The sequence below is a fragment of the Moschus berezovskii genome, chromosome 1 (genome assembly GCF_049115385.1).
Source record: "Moschus berezovskii isolate FMDL1 chromosome 1, NW_MosBer_1.0, whole genome shotgun sequence".
NCBI classification, from domain to species: domain Eukaryota; kingdom Metazoa; phylum Chordata; class Mammalia; order Artiodactyla; family Moschidae; genus Moschus; species Moschus berezovskii.
In genome coordinates this window covers 108,581,184-108,599,650 of record NC_142460.1, presented here as the reverse complement: position 1 = coordinate 108,599,650, position 18,467 = coordinate 108,581,184, and the positions used below count along the sequence as shown (strand labels likewise).

The 18,467-nt window shown below is 36.6% G+C and overlaps 1 protein-coding gene across 1 annotated transcript in view; it reads right to left on the bottom strand.

Annotated features, from left to right (window-relative positions):
* The window catches only part of CCDC39 (coiled-coil domain 39 molecular ruler complex subunit), a 57,260-nt gene extending 39,125 nt beyond the window's left edge, over positions 1 to 18,135 (bottom strand). Inside the window, exons 1-7 of the mRNA XM_088838869.1 lie at positions 17,926 to 18,135; positions 12,206 to 12,325; positions 8,716 to 8,862; positions 6,866 to 7,024; positions 5,982 to 6,074; positions 5,757 to 5,885; positions 3,066 to 3,257 (exon numbers count right to left, since the gene is read on the bottom strand). Of these exons, the coding sequence (XP_088694995.1) occupies positions 3,066 to 3,257; positions 5,757 to 5,885; positions 5,982 to 6,074; positions 6,866 to 7,024; positions 8,716 to 8,862; positions 12,206 to 12,325; positions 17,926 to 18,015 (930 nt within the window). The 5' untranslated portion in view covers positions 18,016 to 18,135. The remainder of the gene's footprint in view (positions 1 to 3,065; positions 3,258 to 5,756; positions 5,886 to 5,981; positions 6,075 to 6,865; positions 7,025 to 8,715; positions 8,863 to 12,205; positions 12,326 to 17,925) is intronic.
* Between the last annotated feature and the right edge of the window lie 332 nt (positions 18,136 to 18,467).

The window sequence follows — 18,467 nt, the reverse complement described above, 5'->3', positions numbered from 1 at the left end:
ACCAAGTGGGCTTTATCCCAGGAATGCAAGGATTCTTCAATATCCACAAATCAATCAACGTAATACACCACATTAACAAAGTGAAAAATAAAAATCATATGATTATCTCAATAGATGCAGAAAAAGCCTTCGACAAAATTCAACATCCATTTATGATAAAAACCCTCCAGAAAGTGGGAATAGAAGGGACATACCTCAACATAATAAAAGCTATATATGACAAACCCACAGCAAACATTATCCTCAATGGTGAAAAACTGAAAGCATTTCCCCTAAAGTCAGGAACAAGACAAGGGTGCCCACTCTCACCACTACTATTCAACATAGTTCTGGAAGTTTTGGCTACAGCAATCAGAGCAGAAAAAGACATAAAAGGAATACAAATTGGAAAAGAAGAAGTAAAACTTTCACTATTCGCTGATGACATGATCCTCTACACAGGAAGCCCTAGAGACTCTACCAGAAAACTACTAGAGCTAATCAATGATTACAGTAACGTTGCAGGATATAAAATCAACACACAGAAATCACTTGCATTCCTATACACTAATAATGAGAAAATAGAAAGAGAAATTAAGGAAACTATTCCATTCACTGTTGAAACAAAAAGAATTAAATACTTAGGAATATATATACCTAAGGAAACAAAAGACTTGTACATAGAAAACTATAAAACACTACTGAAAGCAATCAAAGAGGACACTAATAGATGGAGAAATATACCATGTTCATGGATTGGAAGAATAAATATTGTAAAAATGAGTATACTACCCAAAATAATTTATACATTCAATGCAATCCCTATCAAGCTACCAAAGATATTTTTCACAGAATTAGAACAAATAATCTCACAATTTGTATGGAAATACAAAAAACCTCGAATAGCCAAAGCAATCTTGAGGAAGAAAAATGGAACTGGGGGAATTAACCTGCTGGACTTCAGGCTCTACTACAAAGCCACAGTCATCAAGACAGTATGGTACTGGCATAAAGAGAGAAATATAGATCAATGGAACAAAATAGAAAGCACAGAGATAAATCCACGCATCTATGGACACCTCATCTTTGACAAAGGAGGCAAGAATATAAAATGGAGAAAAGACAGTCTCTTTAACAAGTGGTGCTGGGAAAACTGGTCAGCCACTTGTAAAAGAATGAAACTAGAACACTTCCTAACACCATACACCAAAATAAACTCAAAATGGATTAGAGAGCTAAATGTAAGACCAGAAACTATAAAACTCCTAGAGGAGAATGTAGGCAAAACACTCTCCGACATAAATCACAGCAGGATCCTCCAAGACCCACCTCCCAGAATATTGGAAATAAAAGCAAAAATAAACAAATGGGACCTAATTAAAATCAAAAGCTTCTGCACAGCAAAGGAAACTATAAGTAAGGTGAAAAGACAGCCTTCAGAATGGGAGAAAATAATAGCAAATGAAGCAACTGATAAAGGATTAATCTCCAAAATATACAAGCAGCTCCTGCAGCTCAATTCCAGAAAAATAAATGACCCAATCAAAAAATGGGCCAAAGAACTAAACAGACATTTCTCCAAAGAAGACATAAAGATGGCTAACAAACACATGAAAAAATGCTCAACATCCCTCATAATCAGAGAGATGCAAATCAAAACCACAATGAGATACCATTTCACACCAGTCAGAATGGCTGCTATCCAAAAGTCTACATGCAATAAATGCTGGAGAGGATGTGGAGAGAAAGGAACCCTCTTACACTGTTGGTGGGAATGCAAACTAGTATAGCCACTATGGAGAACAGTGTGGAGATTCCTCAAAAAACTGGAAATAGAACTGCCATATGATCCAGCAATCGCACTCCTGGGCATACACACCGAGGAAACCAGAATTGAAAGAGACACGTGTACTCCAATGTTCATTGCAGCACTGTTTATAATAGCCAGGACATGGAAGCAACCTAGATGTCCATCTGCAGACGAATGGATAAGAAAGCTTTGGTACATATACACAATGGAGTATTATTCAGCCATTAAAAAGAATACATTTGAATCAGTTCTAATGAGGTGGATGAAACTGGAGCCTATTATACAGAGTGAAGTAAGCCAGAAAGAAAAACACCAATACAGTATACTAACACATATATATGGAATTTAGAAAGATGCAAATGATAACCCTGTATACGAGACAGCAAAAGAGACACAGATGTATAGAACAGTCTTTGGGACTCTATGGGAGAGGGTGAGGGTGGGATGATTTGGGAGAATGGCATTGAAACACGTATGTTGTCATATGTGAAACGAATCATTAGTTCAGGGTCAATGCATGTTATAGGATGCTCGGGGCTGGCATGCGGGGATGACCCAGAGGGAGGATAAAGGGAGGAGGGAGGTGGGAGGGGGGTTCAGGAGGGGGAACTTATGTAAACCCGGGGCAAATTCATATCAATGTATGGCAAAACCAACCAATATAATATTGTAAAATAATTTGCCTCCAATAAAAAATAAATTAACTACAAAAAAAAAAAAAAGAAGAAAAGACCAAAGCAGGAGATTTTATCCTCTCTCTGTTTAAAGACATTATACCACTATACTGTCCCACTACTACACTGAAATGTTTTCCCTTAACAAAGTAAAACACTGAACTTCAACAGTAGCTCCTGCTAGAATTTGAGTGGCAAAACCACCATATACACGTATCTCTGTAAAGACACTTCAAAATATCACCAATGTCAATAATTCATCTTCACATTTATCCATTTGCTTTTATCTTATGATTTCCAGCCTAGACCTTTCAGAAGTCTTTTGCCTTGAGTTAATAACAAAACACCACTTGTGATAGGCAAGCTGGGCACAGCACAACACCAGGGGAACACTTTATACTACCCATGATGTGAATGACAGCCCCCTGTTGCCTTTATCCAATAAAGGTTTCAATAGTGAATCCTAAAAGTTTAAGTTTCACAACACGAAGGGATGTAACAAAAAGAACCAGAAGGCAGGTCCTTAACAAAGGAAAGCCTTTATGCTTATCTGTACAGTTATTTGTTATAAAAACACAAACCAGTCCTTTTAGTTGACATACCTCATCCTTCAGCTGAATTCTATTAGTTTCATGATGTTGATATTCCGTTCTACATTTTAAAACTTTACGATCAGCAACAGAAATTTTTTTTTCATACTCTGTGTTATTCCCAATCTCACTTTCCAAAAACTTGATTTTTTCCTTAACCAGATTTTCTTTTTCTCTTATTTCCTGCTTTATCCTTGCTAATGCCTAGAATTTGAAATACATGTTAAATACACGTGTAATATGACAAATAAAACTAAAACTAAAAGGAATTCAGTTTTTATAGTACTTATTTTACCAAAATTTAAGGAGAGACTAATTTAAATGAATAAAATATTAGTATGCCACTAGTATCTATAAGCTCATATTTTTAAAGAACTGTGTATTTTATTTCATCCATCTGGTACTTTGCTAAAGGGATAAGACAAATGTCAGTCTTTTATCAACAAAAGGTAACATCTAAAAAATAAAACAGTATTGAATAGTTTTCACATTTCAATGAAATTTTCCAAGACCAGTTTAACATGACCAGTTTTTTTTTTTTCATTTTTTGAAACTGTTATTTTTGTTATGTGTTTCAATAGGAATATCTTCATCACTCAGGCTTGGTGCTGGTCGTAGAGATACAAAATAACTAGAATATGTAAAGTAGTAACTGTGGTGTGGACAAAGTACCATGGGAGCAAGGAGATGATGAAATCTACCCAAGAGAAATCATTAAAAGCATTACCTAAGAGGCTTCATTTGAGTTGGGCCTAAAAAGATAAGTGGGGATGCATAAATACTTTAACGTGTTTAAGGTGTAGGGTGGGAGGGCAAGGATGGAATGGGGGGATGTTAAGAAAGAGTGGATACAGATGACAGAGATGAAGGGTGGAAGGCAGAGGTTAGGGCCAAATGGTGAAGAATTCAACTTTTCAATTGCCATGTTAAGAAGGGTCAACTTTTAAGCAATATGGAATAAAGAACTTAGAGTTGGGGAATAAAAAGATCATATGTGGTTTTCCAGGTGATTCTGATGACAGTATGCTAGATGAGTTGGAGAGAGAAGGAAAATTTACCCTAAGATATATTTCTTTCAAGTTTTCTGAAATAGAGTCTCACCAAACAACTAATCTCAGGAGACTGGGTCAGGGGAGGCTATGTTTCTGAAGTTGGTAAGTTTTAGAAATGCTACATGTAATATTGTACATATTAGCATATTAAACCAATATACACCTGAAATTCACTGCATTTTAAAACACATTATAGATTTGTTTACTCTAGTATTCCCATCTATATAACAATTAACATTCTATCTCTCTACTGTGTCCATTCAACCAAAGGATAGGTTAAAACTTCCTAAATTTGTATGTGTCAAATAATTATTCTAGAATTCCCTGCTTTATATTAATTTTTCTACCACTTACTCAGAAGCTTTAATTCCTACATTACAGGCATTAACAGGGCAATCTATTCACAGCTAAGTTTTAATGTAAGTGATACCATGAATCAAGAGCTAATTGTTAAACACTTAGAGGCATCCCACTACCTATGGAACCACTTCTAAGCACCCTCCCTAGTCTTTTTTCAATACATATAGCCAGGAGATGTCACCCTATGAATAAGGAATCACTGAAGATGTAACCAGAGAGCTGTAGGCTGTGGATTCCACCAAATCAGCAGGCTGAGTAACTTTAGCTACAGGGTTGTATGAGCATTCAGATTATGGATTTGCAGTCTTAGATCTTAGTCCTAGATGTGATCTACACAGAGGAAGTAGTCAGGACTTGATGTTTGAAACCAGTATAAAGCAAGAAAGAGAAACCAACATTAGTAGCAAGAAAAGAGGAAGTCATAGTTAAGATTGGTTATTCTAACTCCCCTCTAAGGAGGCATAAGCCATTTTGTTGATAAAATGATTACTCACAGAAATTTAAAATACAGAAATAACATTTTCATATAAGTTACACATAACAAGTAAACCACATCCAGATATCAGAATTCCAAACTTCCAGTGACCTGAATTGCTTGCCAAATGCTTTTCCATGGAGTATATTCAGAATGGAAGTTTGCACACTTCTCATGTGCCTTCTTTCCTCCTCAATTCCTTCTCCCTCCCCAACTTCCCTAATATTCAATCACCACTATTTCACTCTTTAATGACTTCCCCAAAAAGTTCTCCTAAATTACCTCTGAAAGGAGCAAAAGATAACACTAGACCTGTGTTTAATCAGCATGGTGTTCCTCCCCTTCAGAGCTTTTACTCCATTCTGGATGGTAACTCAGTTTCAAAAAGGACAATTTATTGCAGTCAGGGTTTCTTTCCTGACTCTCCATCCTTCTTTCTTGGCTACCCAAGAGGCTCATTTCCCTACACCTTTTGATTCACACAGAAACAGCACACATGTTAAATCCAATGCATCGTGGACAACCATGTATATAAGATGGCTTTGCTGCAATAAAGTTGTCTGTTGATTTTCTATTGTTTCACATTTCAGAGATGCTAGAATCCAGTCTTCGGCATTATATACCATAAGTAAATAACCTTCATAAAATCACATTTCCAAATAGATATAGAACCAGCTTTAGAAAACATTTACCAAAACTATTGGATCATGCTACAAAAGTGACTTTCAAATAATAGTATGATTTAATTTTAAATGAGTGAAATACAAAAAAAGATAAATACAGCTGAAAGCTGCAAGAACCAAACAACCACTTTACCACGGCACAGTTATTGATGTCTTTATCTCTTTTCTGCATCTGTTCTATTGTGCTCTCCCATTGTAGAATGAGTTTTTGCCTTTCATTATGAATCTTTCGAAAATCTTGGGCGGCTTTATCCAATTCTAACTGTAAAATGAAGACCAAATAATATTTCTGTGAATTTAAGTGCTTTTGTGAACATCATTTTGACAATTAAGAAATAAAAATCTTTACTAAACCAACCTGAACACTTAAAGTCTCTGCAAATTCATTGTCAAGTACCTTTCTTCTCTGATTACGTTCCACAGTCAGTCTTTCTAATTGCAGGGTCAGGGCCTAGAATGTAGTTACATACAAAAATATTCATAATTACCGTTTTACTAACATAAAAGCTGTTAACATATCTCACATTAATATTATATTATGCATATATATATTATATTACACATATTCATTTGACATCTAAAATAACTCCAAATAATATATATATCCTTTATCTTCTAACTTCAATGGAAACCCAATTGTTTCTAAAAAGACTTTTAATACTTTTCAAAATGGGTTAGAAAAAAAGGTTAAACAGTAAATTTTCATTTAAGGTTATTTTAACTAATGCAAGCAGTAGTAACCTGTTAGAAAACAGAATGTTTCATGATACTAATATATCACCAGATTTAATTACAAGTAGATTTTTAAGTAGTGGTTATAATAATTATTATATTACTTAATATATTATAATATTTAAATAATCAATAGCACTATAGTCTCAAATCAGAAAAAATTATCTGTAATATTCAAACTATTACACAAAGTAAGTTAAAATATTAATCCATAGTTCTAGTACAAAACTTTATTTTCTGAAATGCTTTTGAGAAACCTTCTCAATCAGGAGTCTTAACCTGGAGTCCAAAGATCCTTAAATGGTCAAAGGGCTTTAGAGGAGCTGTAAAACTTGCATCAAGATTGTATGAGTATTGGAGTACATTCATTTTTCTAGAGAGAGGATAATTGTCTTTATTAGACCCCAAAATGTTTAAGCACGATTTTAAAATTATAAGTCCAATTTAAATTATAGGTTGCTTTACTACAGATTCAGAGAAAATCTAACACTACAATGTATAACATCTCACCCTAATTTTATTATCATCTTGCTGAGCATACTTCTGAAGAGTGAGAGCATCACTATCTTTATGAGCTGATTCTTCCAGCCAGGCCTCCAATGCTTGCTGGTCCCAGTTCATTTGACATTTCAAACCATCCAATTTTTGAGTAGTTTTAAATATGGAATTCTAATTTCCAAAGAGAGGGAACAGGGAGAAATTACAAAACATTATTTACTATATAAACTAAAATAAAACATAACATTACATATTTAAAAGGAAGAAAAATCATGTCTCTGTCCCCAGTCTCCAGATGTATACAACATATCATATTTAATTATATAACTATCATACTGGTATTTCAATTCTTTAGTTGTGAAATAGAGGGAAGTGATTATCAAATTGAGAACAATAGTTGAGTCAAAGTTTACTTAAAAAGACATTAGGGTATCTCCCCTAGAGCAATCTCATTAGTCACTCTACCAAAACTACCCAGGCAGATATTCAATTATAATAAAAATAATGTGCCTCATATGCTAACTCAAGACAAGTTCTCTTCAGCCCCATTTCCAATCAGATTGCTGTCTCTAAAAGGTCTCTTATACAGAAATTTTTGGAGCACATTTAATTAAAACAAATATAGTAATTAAGGAGATAAAATATTTTTCAATCTATTTAACAAATTTAGATTCATCAAAGAAAACAGATCAATACACAAACAAATACAAATTAACAATGATAAAATAGGTATGTATGTGTATATATAGGATTCCCTGGTGGCTCAGATGGTAAAGAATATGCCTACAATGCAGGAGACCCAGATACCCAGATGTATATATACAAATATATATATATATATACACACACACACACTTCCATATATATTTATATATATGTGCATATACTTATTGTATGTGTATATATTTATGTATAATATTATATTTATTATATATGTATAAGTGCTGGAGAAGACTCTTGAGAGTCCCTTGGACTGCAAGGAGACCCAACCAGTCCATTCTAAAGGAGATCAATCCTGGATGTTCATTGGAAGGACTGATGCTAAAGCTGAAACTCCAATACTTTGGCCACCTCATGCAATGAGTTGACTCACTGGAAAAGAGTCTGATGCTAGGAGGGACTGGGGGTGGGAGGAGAAGGGGACGACAGAGAATGAGATGGCTGGATGGCATCACCAACTCGATGGACATGAGTTTGAGTGAACTCCGGGAGTTGGTGATGGACAGGGAGGCCTGGCGTGCTGAGATTCATGGGGTCGCAAAGAGTCAGACACGACTGAGCAACTGAACTGAACTGAACTGAAGAATATATATATTCCCATATATACAAATAAACAAATACATATATACAAATGCATTTCCATAAGTATATGCATATGTAAAGAGAAGAATTGAATTTGGAAAGTGCTCCCAACCAGGTAACTAAAAGCTAAGGAAAAGAGAAAAAAAGATTATAGTACTTTAATATTAGAGTCACAGGTTGATAATATGAAAGGTAAAAATTTTGACTGAAAAATGAAATTCAAAACTATAAGTGACTCTTTAAATGTATATTTTAAAAATGTAGCACTTATAAATAACTTATGCGCAGTATGGTGTAATAGGCAGACAGCAGGGTACCTCACATATTGTAAGGCTCAATGACTATTTGGGAAGTGAACACTGAGAAAATAAATGTAATATTATATCATTGTTGATTTAAATCACAGCTCCATGTGACTTTCACTGTCCAAAAAACAACATAAGTAAATGTCAGGAAACTAAATGTCTTTCCCATATAGAAAAAAAAAAAAAATCAACATTTATTTGGTGAAGGAAGAAGGAGCAATTGCACAAAATTTTAGGTAACAGTTCAACACATACTTCCTTATCACTTTTTTTTTCCCGTATTGAAGTTATCTCATTTTCCAGTCGTTGAATTTCATCCTTCACTCGTCCCAGTTCTCTTTCAGCAATCATCTTAAAATGTTCTTCACTTTCAATCTCATGATCCCTGGCTTTGCAAAGAGACTACAGAATAACATACAAAACAGAAAGACTTTTCATATTTTAAAATTATAAAATAACACTAAAAATAGACAAAAAATAAAAAGTTCTCACAAAATACTTAGATGACCTACTATTAATTCCACTTCTCTGAAACTTGCACATTAGATTTTGTGATTCAGTGTAGGCAGTGCTGCTTACTAGTTGTGAAAAAGAAAGACAGCTCATTGAATGTGCTAGGAAACAAATGTTTTCAGCAGATTTCAGTTTTGGTCTAGGGAAACTGTTGAAAACCAAGTTTATATACTGAAACTTTAAAAGAGACATTCCATGTTCCTGGGTAGGAATAATCGATATTGTGAAAATGACAATACTACCAAATGCAATTTACAGATTCAATGCAATCCCTATCAAACTATCAATGACATTTTTCACAATTCATATGGAAACACAAAAGACCCCAAACAGCCAAAGCAGTCTTGAGAAAGAAGAATGGAGCTGGAGGAATCAACCTTCCTGACATCAGACTATATATATTAGATAGTTACAGTCATCAAGACAGTATGGTACTGGCACAAATACAGAAATATAGACCAATGAAACAAGACATAGAACCCAGAGATAAACCCATGTACCTATGGGTACCTTATTTTTGACAAGGGAGGCAAGAATATACAATGGAGCAAAGGTAGCCTTTTCAATAAGTGGTTCTGGGAAAACTGGACAGTTATATGCAAAGGAATGAAATTAGAGCACTTCCTAATGCGATACAAAGATTAACTCAAAATGGATTAAAGGCCTAAGTGTAAAATCAGAAACTCTAAAACTCTTAGAGGAAAGCATAGGTAGAACACTGGATGACATAAATCAAAGCAAGATCTTCTATGACCCACCTCCTAGAGTAATTAAATAAAAACAAAAATAAACAAGTGGGACCTAATTAAACTTAAAAGCTTTTGCACAGCAAAGGAAACTACAAACAAAGTAAAAAGACAACCCTCAGAATGGGAGAAAATAATAGCAAATTAAACAACTGATGAATAATTAATTTCCAAAATATACAAGCAACTCATACAACTCAACACCAGAAAAACAAACAGCCCAATTGAAAAGTGCGGAAAAGATCTAAAAAACATTTCTCTAAAGAAGACATACAGGTGGCTAATAAATACAATAAAAGATATGCTCAACATCATTCATTATTAGAGAAATGTAAATCAAAACTATAATGAGATATTACCTCACACCAGTCAGAATGGCCATCATCAAAAACTCTACAAACAATAAATGCTGGAGAGGGTGTGGAGAAAAGGAAACCCACTTGCATTGCTAGTGGGAATGTAAACTGATATAGCCACTATGGAAGACAGTATGGAGATTCCTTAAAAAGCTAGGAATAAAACCACCATATGACCCAGCAATCCCACTCCTATAGGCATATACCCTGAGGAAACCAAAATTGAAAAAGACATATGTACCCTAATGTTCATTTCAGCACTATTTACAACAGCTAGAACATGGAAGCAACCTAGATGTCCATCAACAGATGAATGGATAAGGAGATATATCCAATGGAATACTACTCAGCCATAAAATGGAATGTATTTGATTCAGTTATAATGAAGCAGATGAAACTAGAGCCTATTAAACACAGTGAAGTAGGTCAGAAAGAGAAATACAAATATCATACACTGATGCATATATATGGAATCTAAAAAGATGGTACTGATGAATTTATATTCAGGGCAGCAATGAAGAAACAGACAGAGAGAACAGACCTATGGACACAGGGAGTGGGGAGGAGGGGGAAAAAAAAACTAGACAGAAAATAACAAAGTTCCCACAAAGTGCTTAGATGACCTACTATTAATTCCACCTCTCTGAAACTTGCACATTAGATTTTGTGATTCACTGTAGGCAGTGCTGCTTATTAGTTGTGAGAAAGACAGTTCATGGAATGTGCTAGGGAAAAATGTCAGCAGTTTTCAGTTTTGGTCTAAGGGAAACTGTTTAAAACCAAAGTTTACATACTGAGACTTTAAAAGATATAATTCATTTATTTAAAAATAAGAAATTAAATTAATATTAAAATACTTAGGAAATGGTATGCTTATAAGAATTGACCACATATCCAATTAATAATTTTAAAATAATTATGTAAACAGTGATGGTTGTAAATATGCCTTAGAGTATGTTAACATACAATGATGCCTTGTGTTAAGTTTTACTTAATAAAATCGTATTTGTTGCTTACTGATCTTGTAGGACTTCAAAGTTATCACCAGTGGTATTGTTTTTACATTATTAAGACTGTTAGTGTTGAAGGAAGTTTATTGTCTTTCATCTCTATTAGCCTACTTGAAGTTTGACTATAATGAAATACACCTAAAGAAGATCCCCAGCTCAGTGGTTTAATAACTTGAGGAAAAGATGTTATCCTAAACTGTTTATTAATTACTAAATCACTTCAGGATTCCAAAATCTTGGGATTGTTTTTAAAAGTTCATTAAATTTATTGCTTTCTAATGAGACTTATAAAAACCGATGAAATAGTTACTTATCTATATTAATTATGAATTGGTATTAAAAACATGACTTGTTCAGTTTTAAGAATTACATATTTCTTCACAGAAACATAGATATACTTTTACCAAAAAAAAGAAAGTTTGAGAGAGAAGCTAGTAAATTCTCCAATGCTGCTTTATAGAGCTTTTGGATTTTCTGGGCATCATCAGGGAAAGAGATTCTTCACATGAATAGACTGTCCATTAAACAGATGCTTACTTAATTAATTACCCTGTTTTAATTTTTATTGTTTGTACTAATATTTCTAAAATGCATTGTACTGTCCTTAGTCACCCTAGCTTCCTGAACATAAATTAACTTTTCTATTATCTCAGGATTATAAAATTCAGTCCTTAAACTATGCTAAAATATTGTGTTGACCTTAGGGTTACCGAAGTGTGTTGACAGTTTGCCTCCTCTCAAAATCACTCCAGGAGGTTGTGCTGAAAAATTTAAAACTAAGCAGAAACTCTATTATAAGTTTTATTAGATCTATTTCCACTTAAGGCCATCATTTCTCTGCACTGACGTCACTGCACCCTTCTCATATCATCAGCTGCCTAATGTTATATCAGACTGTCTGAATGACGATATCTCCTGATAAATTAATTGTTCCTTGAATTTGATGGCAGTAGAGTTCCTAAAAATCTTTTTTTCTACCTACGTTCAGGTTTAAGAATCATTTAGTTATGTGAAACTTTCTTATTATATCTCTAAAATCAAATCACAGATGTAAATGCAATGTGAAATGTTCCACGACTACACATGATACAATCAATGTGAATTTCAAACAGTATTATACCTGGGTAAACAAGAACTCTTGCTTAACATTTTTGAAGTGAGAAGTCATAGCATTAATTCGATCTTCATAGTCACGTAGCTGATCTTGCATGCTTGACCTTTCATCTTGCAGCTTTGATAACTGTAAATAATAAATGCTATGATCAACCAAAGTCTTAACTTTTTACCATATTAAAAAATATAAAATCAAAAGAAATTAAATTTTCATTTACTTTTCTTCTTTCAATATCCATTTGAATTTCTAAAATCTACTGATCTTTTAAATGTTATAAAATAGTGTTGTGATTTACAGATAACTGGGAAAATTAGCACCATATTAAAAGAGATTATCAGATTTACAGCGTTAGCAGGTCCACTGATAAAATGTATTTTTCATATCACAAGACTTAAAGGGAGAAATGATATTCTATTCTATAATTAAACTACAAGATAGCTAAGGCAAACAGATAGCAACAAGATGTAACAAAAACATACAGCAAGAAACATAAATTTGAAAAGTAGCTGAACACCCAGCATAATACCTTCTCCCTGAACTCCTATTCAAAACCGATAAACTTAGTCTAAGATCCCCTGGAGAAGGGAAAGGCCGCCCACTCCAGTATTCTCACCTGGAGAATGCCATGAACTATATAGTTCATGGGGTCGCAAAGAGTCTGACACAACTGAGTGACTTTCACTTTCACTTTTCAACAGCACAGAACAGCATTAACTCTCACAGGCTTAAAATCTGTTTCTTAATGAATTTTATATGGCTTTGAATGAGAACCTTGAGTAGAAAAAGATAAAACCATTGCAAATGCAAGCAGACAAACAAATCTTTAGGAAATTACAAGGCAATTTCTCAGGACCACTAGAATGTGTCACCCCTCAAAGCAATATAAAAGCTTAACAAGGCTTAACAAAAACTTAACATATTCCTTAGCATCTTGAGCTATGGCTCCCCATGTCGGGGCAACAATCCAGGAAGTGCACAACACCATCCACTGAAGTATAGAAGAAATATTTGGATTCTCAACTAAATAAGAAAGGTAACACTAATTTACTCATTTTTCATGTCCTATATTTTATTAAACTTAGGGTACAGTTGACCTTTGAACAATCTGGGTCTGATCTGGTGGGTTTACTTATACACAGTTTTTTTTTTTTCAATTAAAAAAAGTAACTATATTTTCATTTTACAGATCTTTAAGTGTGGGGAAAAGTTTGTGTTGGATTAGAGACCACAATATGGGGAATCAAAAGAACTAAGGTTTGAGTCCTGATTCTATCCAAACTGTTCAGCTTCCTGCCCTTCAGTAAATCATTTATCATTTCCTTGTTTTTGAAGCAGAGATAGTACTCAAATTTTCTACAGCTGGCAGGGCAGGTAGCACCCCTAACCCTCACACTGTTCAAGGTCAACTGTAATGATAAACATATATTTTTGCTTTTTATTTCATTAACTTCAGTTTTTATTTTAACTCCCTCTTTTTTAACTGTACTGTTCTTTTAACAAACCTATTAAGAGGAGTTCTTAGTTTATTTATTGTCTTACTGATTTTTATGACCTAAATGTTTACATCACCCCCAAATTCATATACCGAAACTCTAATCCTCAATATGGTGTTACCTGGAGATGGAGTTGTTGGAGGTAAGTAGGTTTAAATTAGGACACAGGGGTAGGACCCCCATGATGGGATTAAGGTTGGAGAAGACTCTTGAGAGTCTCTTGGACAGCAAGGAGATCCAACCAGTCCATCCTAAAGGAAATCAGTCCTGAATATTCATTGGAAGGACTGATGCTGAAGCTGAAACTCCAATACTTTGGCCACCTGATGCAAGAACTGACTCATTTGAAAAGATTCTGATGCTGAAAAAGATTGAAGGCAGGAGAAGAGGACAACAGAGGATAAGATGGTTGGATGGCATCACCGACTCAATGGACTCAATGGACTCAATGAGTTTGAGTAAACTCCAGGAGTTGGTGATAGACGGGGAGACCTAGTGTGCTGCAGTGCATGGGGTAGCAAAGAGTCGGACACGACTGAGCAACAGAACTGAACTGAAGAAGAGGAAGAGAGACCAGAGCTCACTCTCTGTCTGTTAGCCGTGTGAGAACACAGCCAGAAGGCAGCCATCTACAGGCCAGGAAGAGGGCTCTCACCCAATATATTCACCTAATATGGCACCCTGATCTTGACTTCTAGCCTTCAAAAATTTGAGAAATAAATGTCTGTTTTTTAAGTTACTGAGTCTATGTTATTTCAGTATAGCAACCCAAGCTAAGACACTGATTTAAATATAAAGGAATTTAAAGCTACACATTTTCTCTAAGATTTTGGCTGTTTTTCGTTCCATGGACAGAGGAACCTGGTGGGCTACAGTCCATGAGATCCAAAGAGCTGGACATGAATGAGAACACACGGATGTGGTACGAAGTAGTCTCCTTTTACTGTTTTCTAAAAGGTGATTTTTTTTTTCCCTTTCAATTTCTCTTTAATATAAAGCTATCCAGATGCTGAGGGGCAGGGAAGCCTGGCATGCTACAATCCATGGGGTGACAAAGAGTTGGACATGACTGGGTGACTGAACAACAACAATTCAGAATATATTTCTGAGAAACTTGCCTAAGCATTTAAGATGTCTATCTTAGTCAGCTCAGACTGCCATAACAAAAAATCATAGACTGGGTGGCTAAAACAATGGAAGTTTATTTCTCACAATTATGGAGGCTAGGAGGTCCAAGATGAAGGCACCAGTCAATTTGGTTTCAGTGGAATTTTTCTTCCTGACTTACAAATGACTGCCTTCTCACTGTGCCCTCACATGCCTTCCTCATCTTAAAAGAGCACTAATCCCAGTGCAACCCCCTCTACCCTACATCTTGTTGTCATTGTTCAGTGGCTCAGTCATGTCCAACTCTTTGCAACCCCAAGGACGGCAGCATGTCAGGCTTCCCTGTCCTTCACTATCTCCCAGAGTTTGCTCAAACTCAAGTCCATTGAGTTGATGATGCCATCCAACCATCTCATCCTCTGTCGTCCCCTTCTCCTCCTGCCCTCAGTCTTTCCCAGCATCAGGGCATCAGGGTCTTTCCCAGTGAATTGACTCTTTGCATCAGGTGACCAGAGTATTGGCACCCGCCCCCCATCTAGAACTCCCAAAGGCCCCACCTCTAAAGACTACAGTGTCTCTTACTCTTCTGGTTATTCAGTCATCCAGTCATGTCCAGCTGTTTGCTATCCCATGAACTGCAGCACGCCAGGCTTCCCTGTCCCTCACCATCTCCTGGAGTTTGCCCAAGCTCATATTCATTGCATCGGTGATGCCATCCTGCCATTTTACACTCTGATACCCTCTTCTCCTTCTGCCCTCAATCTTTACCAGCAACAGGGACTTTTCCTATGAGCTGTCCATTCACATGAGATGACCAAAATACTGGAGCTTCAGCTTCAGCATCAGTCCTTCCAGTGAATATTCAGGGTTGATCTCCCTTAAGATTGACTGGTTTGATCTCCTTGCAGTCCAAGGGACGTATAAGAGTTTTCTCCAGTACCACAGTTTGAAGGTACCAATTCTTTGGCATTCTGCCTTCTTTATGGTCCAGCTCTCACAATCGTATGTGACCACTGGAAAGACTATGGCCTTGACTATACAGACCTTTGTCGGCAGAGTAATATGTTTTTCAACACTGTCTAGGTTTGTCATTGCTTTCCTGCCAAAAAGCAAATGTATTCTGATTTCATGGCTGCAGTCACTGTCTGCACTGATTTTGGAGCCCAACAAGAGGAAATCTGTCACTACTTCCACATTTTCCCCCTCTATTTGCCACGCAGTAATGGAGCCAGAGATCCAACCAGTCCATTCTAAAGGAGATCAATCCTGGGTGTTCATTGGAAGGACTGATGCTAAAGCTGAAACTCCAATACTTTGGCCACCTCATGTGAAGAGTTGACTCACTGGAAAAGACTCTGATGCTGGGAAGGATTGGGGGTGGGAGGAGAAAGGGACGACAGAGAATGAGATGGCTGGATGGCATCACTGACTCGATGGACATGAGTTTGAGTGAACTCCGGGAGTTGGTGATGGACAGGGAGGCCTGGCGTGCTGTGATTCATGGGGTCGCGGAGAGTCGGACACGACTGAGCGACTGAACTGAACTGAACTGAACTGAGTCACATCTATGGTCAAAAGTGAGTATTCTGGGGAGAGAATATCTTGTATTTTTTATTTTATATATTTCTCTTCTGTTTGAATATGTTAAACTTTCAAGAGTTGCTTTTTTAATATCAGAGTTTATTAGATGACATGATTATGGTCCTCATTATTCTTTAATTGTTCTTTAATATTTTTTAAAATAGCTAATTCAAGTAATAAGTATATAAGATCCTGTAAGACATATTATGGTAATAATACCCAAAACGAACATTTTAATGGAACTTAACCTATATTAATGTCCTTAGAGCAGTATAACAACCTTGTGAAATGATTATTTTACTTATTTCCAATTTACATAAGAAGAAACTGACTCAACGCTGATATACAGGATCTGAACCCAGGACTGGATATTTATTAACATTATTATTCATCAGTATTCAGTGCTAGATCTCTTATATTTCCTAATATAGTTCTTCACTTAAAAAGCAAAATCTGAAACCATCTAATTAGATATAAGTAAATAAGTAACAATATTTTTAAAAAATATTTTCAATAAGCAGAGTGGAGGATTTTCATTTCTTACAGGAGAGAAGACCTTGTCTTCCATTTTCTAAAGCAGTGTAAGCATCATAGTTTCTTCTTGTACTCTTCCACGCAACACATTGCCATGTGATGGAACTTTAGACTGACTGCTCAAGGTCTTTAAAAGTTTCCTGAACTGGTTACAGTTTTTATTTTTAACAACTACCATGTTTTGGTTGCAAGCTGGTTAAAATACTCCTTTGTCGTTGTTTAGCCACTAAGTCCTGTCCGACTCTTTGCTACCCCCATGGTCTACAACCCACCAGGCTTCTCTGTCCACGGAAGGATTTCTCAGGCGAGAATACTGGAGTGGGTTGCTATTGCTTCTCCAGGGGATCTTCTGGACACAGGGATGGAACCGCCTCTCCTCCATTGGCAGGCGAATTCTTAACCGCTGAGCCACCAGGGAATCCCCCAAATACTCCTTGCAACGTAAAATATTTTTATACCGTTCTGTGACAACTTAATCCTCACTTTGAAAACCTGTAAACCGCACACTGTACATACTTACTAGAACATCCGTCTTGAAAACATTTCCTCGAGTCACTTTAAATATCATAGGAAGAAACTCGAAAAGTCAACCATACGTGTTTTGTTTACAAACATCCGCAAATAACTGTTGCTACGCAAACCTCAGAAGTCACTTTGCAAACCGCACTTAATTCTGAGGCAGGAAAAAGCCGGCGCTTTTTTCCTCTACTACTCAGGAGGTTGCAAATGAGCGCAAGAAGTGGAAGAGGAGGGAGTAAAGATTCAGACTTTATAGTCGTGTATACCAATTATCGTTTCAGTTGGATTGATTGATATCAACGCTTAGCAAGTACCGAAAACGGCTAGCAGGTGAGCAAAGAGATGGTACCGAAGAGGAAAACCAAGAAAAGATGGCATGAGGGAAGGAACGAGAGAAATAAAAGGGTCTGGGCATTTCTGCCAACCAAAAAACGTCCCCCCAAAGGCCCCCTCTCCCCTCGCCCGCCCTACCTTGCCTTCACCGACCCTTACCTGCTCTTCCAGTATCTTGTTCTCCTCGTTCGCCACCGGGATAGCGAAACCATCCTCCCAGCGCAGCTCCGCCAGGAATTCACTACTCATGATGACATATAGATAGGGGACCTCAGAAAAAGTGCAGAAGAAAGAGCCACCTTCTCATTTCACCCGTGAGCGGCACCTGAGGCAACCCCAGGAACTCGCAAAGCTCGGGAGTAGCTGCTACCCGAGCTCTAGCAACCGTTTCGCGCCCTTAGTTACCAAACCGGAAGCGCTCAGGTCCTGAGGCAAAGCTTCCGGTCGAGAACACTGTCCCTGAATCCAAGGCAACTTTCTCTTCTTGAGCCCCCAGGGAAGAGAATCAACTTACTCTTCCAGAGGTTCCTTGGGGTTGCTAGGTGCCGGCATAACAGTCCTTCAACGTGCGGCTCGGGATCACCCCTATCTGCGGTCCCGGGGGGTGTAAAATCCGGCGCCTGCGGTCTCCTGGGGGCTGCAAGGCACGGATCCGCACCAGGCGGATCTGTGCCAGGCGGAAGATGAAAGCTAACGAAAAG